The sequence below is a fragment of the Oryzias latipes genome, chromosome 1 (genome assembly GCF_053564925.1).
Source record: "Oryzias latipes strain Hd-rR chromosome 1, Olatipes_Hd-rR_3.1".
Classification (NCBI taxonomy): Eukaryota; Metazoa; Chordata; class Actinopteri; order Beloniformes; family Adrianichthyidae; genus Oryzias; species Oryzias latipes.
In genome coordinates, this window is record NC_136237.1 from 11,813,195 (window position 1) to 11,819,194 (window position 6,000).

Below are 6,000 nucleotides of genomic sequence, written 5' to 3' on the forward strand. Positions count from 1 at the left end.
TTGCAGGAGGCCTGCCGGAAGCTGTCGAAGAGACTTAGCCATTTGGCAGGATGCACATCTGATTAGGTACTGGGCCACTACTCTACTACTCAGCCTCTCCATACACAGAGGCTCCATACAGTGGAGCCTCTGTGGAATTTATTTCAGATAACTCTGTCATTAAGTCCCACTGAACAGGAACTAGAAACAATGTTTAGAGCACAACGGGTTCGGGTGTGACAGGTCCTTCTTTCATTTGTGTAAACGGGACAGTGCATCAGGATTCTTGGACCCTGGTCGATATGTGATCTGAAAATTGAAGCAGAAGAAAAACAGAGACCAATGTACCTGTCGTGGGTTCAACCGCTTGGCGGATTTAATGTACTCCAGTTTTTTGTGGTCAGTGAGAACCAGGAAGGGTTGAGGCGATCCAGCTTTGTAAAGACGCGAGCCGTGCGAAGCTGCTTCAGAGCTGCAGGAAACAGAGGCAGAGTATAATGATATTTAACATTAACTTCATTAAGGCTGGTGTAGTCAATACACAGTCTCAGACCATCATCTTTTTGTGCGACAAAGAAGATGAGGCTGGGGATGTTGATGGTCGGATGAAGCTCAACTCCTCTGCATGGCCTCTGACTCAGGTTGACGAAGCGGGAACACCTGTCCTGAGTGGGCATAGCTCTGGGCAGGAGGTCAATGGCACAGTTGTTGGACCGGTGTGGAGGGAGCTGTATGGCCCGTTGCTTGTTTGCAGTCAAGTGACTGTGTTACGTATTGAACTGCCAACCCCCCACCTACTCTGTTACACTGATCACAGCGCGGGTGGTGACTGCGATCAACCTCGATGGAGCACAGCTTTCAGACGTCATTGCGGCCTGAAGACATTGTCGCCGGCAATGAGAGGAGTCTGTGCTCTGACCAGTTTATGGTTGGATCATGCCTCTCTAGCCAAGGCAGACAGAGGATGACAGGACAAGCAGGGGACTCAGTGGCGAAGAGGCAGAGCGACTCATGATGGTGATCAAATGAGACATCTGTGATGTCCTGAGTCAGGAACTGGATCTGGCCCGACCCCAAGGGCTTTCCGTCTAGGGCAGTGACCACCACCCAGGCATCGCAGGTTAGCATAGGGACTTCATGAGAGTGAGAAAAAGCTAGGTCAATGAAATTCTTCCCTTGAGTCAATCAAAGCTTTTGTTTCCACTATGTGGTTATCAAACCGTAGGAGTCAGCTACCCCTAGGAGAAACGGTGGGATGGGCATGATGGTTCCCTGAGGCTGGATTCTGTGGCCGCTGGGTTCTCAGCAGGTTATCCAGTTTGATGCTGAGAGCCATGAGTTGATACAAAGTTAATCCCTTGTCGTGGAATGCCACTTCCCGCTGTAGCACTGTGGTGAGTCCCTCACGAAAAGCTGTCATCTTGTGCCTGGCGGCTAACCCCGCCTCTAGCCACTAAGACTCAAGGGAAGTCTGAAATGTTGTGTGTTGAATTCTTCGCCAAAACTGAGAGAGGTGTGAAGGGAAGTGACCTTTATGTTTGTTATGCTATTTATTTGGATTCATAATAAATGAATCTTAATGTCAGAAAGGAGAATGAGCAATGACCTTGACAGTCCACCCCTTCCCCTCTGAGACTATATTAGGGCTTGTGTAGTATGGGACAAGATTAGCCCCCGCAGCTAGTTAACTGGCAGCTCGGCTCTTGTTTCCCAGGTATGACCGAAAAAGCAGCTGGGTCATTACAGTGCATATGCGGAAAAAAAAGAAAAAACGTACCGAAATGGTACAGCAGTGAACCAAACCAAAACTGCCGTATCGAAACGGTTCGGTTCAACTACATGTATCGATAAATCCCTAAGAAATACACATAACTATTTTAGAAATCAACTAACTATCTATCAAATGCCAGTGCAGCTCAGCTTCCTGCACAACTTTAGAGTTCTTTCCTCGCAGACACTTTACATCCCATTCCTTAATCTAATCCCACATTGATGACCAAGATCTGACAGCACCGGACGGTTGTGGGGTTAAAGACAGGGAATCATATTTTGCCTTTCTGGGCTGGGTTTGCCTGGATCACACACTTTGACTGTATAAGAGAACTAGACTGAGTCAATCGTTCCTCCTCACATTCCAAATAGGAAGTACCTGCTGGTCACAAAAAAATGAAATCCCACAGAGTATTGAGAAATAGATAGCTATTACTCAGTCATTATATATGTCAAAATAGCCAACCTCAAAATGTTGACCCAGACCAACTCGGATTACTCACTGTTTACTGAAGTTGTCTGCTCCAACGTCATGAAAAACTAGATGAATTGACTTCCTTTTGCCATTTTTTACTCAATTTGTCTAATTCTCACGTATAGTCAATGGACACACAGGAAGAATCCTTATTGCTATGCTTTTGGTTGCTTGCTCAGACCCCAGGGCTGGCTGTAGGCCGTAGCTCTGTAGACAGCAATCTGAACAAAATTACAAATGCAATACTGCAGACACTCCACCATTCTATCAGTGAATCTCATATTTCAATTGTCTATAAATTGGGAACAGAATGCTAAAGTTCTCAATCTTAAACTACTTGGCAGAGTGATTTATTTTAAGCATTAGAAGGAACTTCATCTTTTTCTGGTTGGGAACCATGGCCACTAACTGGAGCTGCTGATTCTTATCAATTGATTCTCCACACTCATCAGTGAACACCAGAGGGTATTCTTATACTCCCAAAGAGACACCCTTCTTCCTTTCGGCTGTGCTGAAATAATGTTGTCCATAAAGTGAGAGGGGGGGTATACTTTTAAAAGTTTGACTCACTGTTGGCTACAGAATCAAAGTTCCCACTCTATTAACAGGGTGGAATAAGTATCAATAACTGTTTATGTATCACACTCCTCACAATATATCCTGAGGGGCACAGTTACATTATATGCTTTTTCCATGTCAGACACATTAGGACTGGATTGTTAATCTCCAGTATTGGCACCTAAATTTGCGATGGTCTGTGCCTGTGACTGAATTTTTAAGGTTATTTTTTCTGTAAGTTATCCCCTCACACACACATCTCCCTTTGTTATTACAGGAAGTACAGATGTTGGCCCCATGGGAAAACTACGGCCATTTCTCAGTTATCCCCATTGCAGAGATGCTTTGAATCTGCTGAAAGGTAAAACATACCTAATCATGGGATCATCCAGAGACATCCACAGAGATGAAAAAAAGCAAACGTAAGTTTGGTTTATGCAAATCAGTGTCCACTTGTATCCCCATACAATTCACATGACTTGGACTCACCTGTGGTTTTCACTTTAACCACACATTGAACCGAGATTTAATCGCTCATCCACTTCCTCTTTGCTTTCAGATATCAGTACGTCCTTGGAGAAAGAACTTGGATTGAGTATTGGCCAACAGCAGAGGAGTGTCAAGGGGATGAACACAGAGACACATGCCTGGGCTTAGATGAGATGCTAGAACAGTACAGAGTGTTTGCATGTCAGCAATAAAGATTTTTTTTTTCTGTTAAAAAGTGTTCCCCAACCTTTATGTGGCTGCGGGATTTTACCAAGGCCCAGTGGAAATGGGTGGGGGTTGCCGTGGATGCTTAATTTCCGTTCGATTAAAAAAAACCTTTTTGTGATCATCAGAAAAAACAAATTAATATTAATAATAACAACAGATAACACCAGTGTAACACAAATTTCTAGTAACATATCCTGGCAATGAATGTTGTGAGTACTATATAAACAGGCTCCGTGTGTGGGAAATTACCTGTTGCAATAAATCCATATTTTAAGCAGAACTCCTGGTGGCCTACAGTTGTTTTTTTTTTTGTCTTGAAGTTGTAAGCAAGCCATTCTTCCATCTGTTCTTCTGTCCATGCACTAATCCCTTATCCATTTGCAACGAAACGTTCCACATAGAAATTTTCTCGTGTAACATGCCGGCAAGCTACTTTTAGTGCTCAAGTGACTGAAAAGTTTCCACCAGATTCCTGTCAATTTAAAAAAATAATAATAATTTTTTCAGAATAAAAGATTGTTCAAATGTTGTCATTTTTCGTCCCCTGACCAAACTTTACAGCCTAAGTGATCGAAGGTGTGACTGAGAGAATTAATCCATCCATCCATCCATCCATCCATCCATCCATCTTCTTCCACTCATCCGGGAGCGGGTGAGGGGCAGCTATCTAAAAAAAGATGTCCAGACTCCCATCTCCCCAGTCATTCCCGGGCAAGCCGAGAGACTCTTCAGCGTGTCCTGGATCTTCCTTGGGGCCTCTGCCCAGAATCTGGTTATTTCTAAAATAATAGATCTTTTAAAATAAAAGATTGTGAAAACTTAAATGAAAAAGAAAAAAAGGTTCAGGTCCGCGAACTGGTGGTTGGAGACCACTGTGTTAGAGTAAAAAAATTACTTTGAGGTTGTGTGACAAAAATAGGAAGTGTATAACCAATTAAAAGAAAGAAAATGGAAAAACACAGACTTGTTTGAATGAGTAAAAATGAACTGTTATTGATATTTTTATAACTATAACCCTGTCCAGCTGAACAAACAGACGTTTGCTGAGGGTTTCTTGTGTTGGACAGATTTGACTGATACAATACAACATGAGTGTGTGTGTTTTTGTGTTTCATTATGTGGGTCAGTGCTGAGTGAACCTGACCTACAAGGTGTTCCCTGTTTCATCCACATACTGTATCCCACACTTAGTGCAAGTTATCAATTCCTGTACTGTGGACTGCTGCTGCATAGTGACAGATGAACGTTGTAGAAACTATAAATCCACATCCTGTGTTGGAAAAATTGAATGAAAGCCCTGGGTTTTGGTTGAGTGAAAGAACACATTTTTTTCTTCACCAATTGATCACAGAGATATATGTTTCTTCTGAAAGCAGCTATGATTCTTTGATCTTTCAGATAATTGGTCTTTTGAACAGTGTCTAAAAGTTCGCCCTGATGACTCAACAATTTGAGGGTGGGAGTGGAATGTGTATCAGTGACTGACATTAGAGGAGAAAGATCAGTTGGTCTACTTTGCAAAAAGAATTTGAAACAATTTCTGAGGAATGTTCAATTTATGAGTGTTAGTGAAGATTTGTCCTTTAAAAGCCCAGTCTGACCATCTTTGATTTATTGTAAAAGGTTTCCCAGTGGTGTTTTGATTCTTATTTTGCCTTTTTCAGACAAAATCAAAAATTATTTTCTAGAACATGTTTCTGCAGATCAACAGTAGTTGTTTAGCCTCTGAGTTGTGGGAGGGACCATTGGTTTAGAGTGTTCCCCCTCTTCCCTCCCGGTTGTAGAGAGCTCTATGTTTACACGCTCTCCCGTTAGCTTACAGCCCCTAACAAACTCAACCTAACATTGCTGGTGCAACAAAATGGCGAACAATATTTGAACTATCCAGTTTGGAGCCAGATGTCAGCTCAGACGAGCACAATGAAGACGCATATGGATCTATTTGTCTGCTAGTGAATGCATTAGAATGGAGCAAAGCAGGAAGCTTGTGGCCAGGCCAGTATATTTTCTTACATCATGAATAAAAAACTTTTGCATTCCTTTATGCCTGCCTCTGTGTTGCTGTTAATGTTTCTTACAGCGCTGCAGCTGTGTTTTTATCTGTTTCCCCTCCTTAGAGCTCAGCGCATGCGTAACTTAGAAAAACCCCAAAACAACTTAATAAAAGGGAAGTGCAGCAGAATATGCGTCAGAGTGGAAAGAGATTGTTTACTGGGTAGATCTGTGTCTGCTCTCCTCGTAGAAGTACCTTGGACTGTTTGTCTTTCTTTTCCTTTTTGAATTTTTGTGATGTTGCAGGTTGTTCTAACCCAACATTAAAATGGTCCCTTCGAGCCGGATACCAACATATCTGAGGATTTCAGCGAGCGTGATGGGCCCCAGGAGGCTGTGGCCACAGCTGACTCCTATGTGAGTCAACCCTTTGTTGGAACTGGTGCCCATCCCGTTGGCTGGAGTCCAAAAGGTTGACGGTATACCGAAGGAGAAAGACAGCGGAAAGG

General features: G+C 42.9%; 1 protein-coding gene across 1 annotated transcript in view; it reads left to right on the forward strand.

The window, feature by feature from the left end:
- The window catches only part of c3-2 (complement component C3-2), a 67,726-nt gene extending 63,947 nt beyond the window's left edge, over window positions 1–3,779 (forward strand). Inside the window, 2 exon segments of the mRNA NM_001105083.1 lie at window positions 3,060–3,204; window positions 3,342–3,779. Of these exon segments, the coding sequence (NP_001098553.1) occupies window positions 3,060–3,204; window positions 3,342–3,483 (287 nt within the window). The 3' untranslated portion in view covers window positions 3,484–3,779.
- Window positions 3,780–6,000: the final 2,221 nt, after the last annotated feature.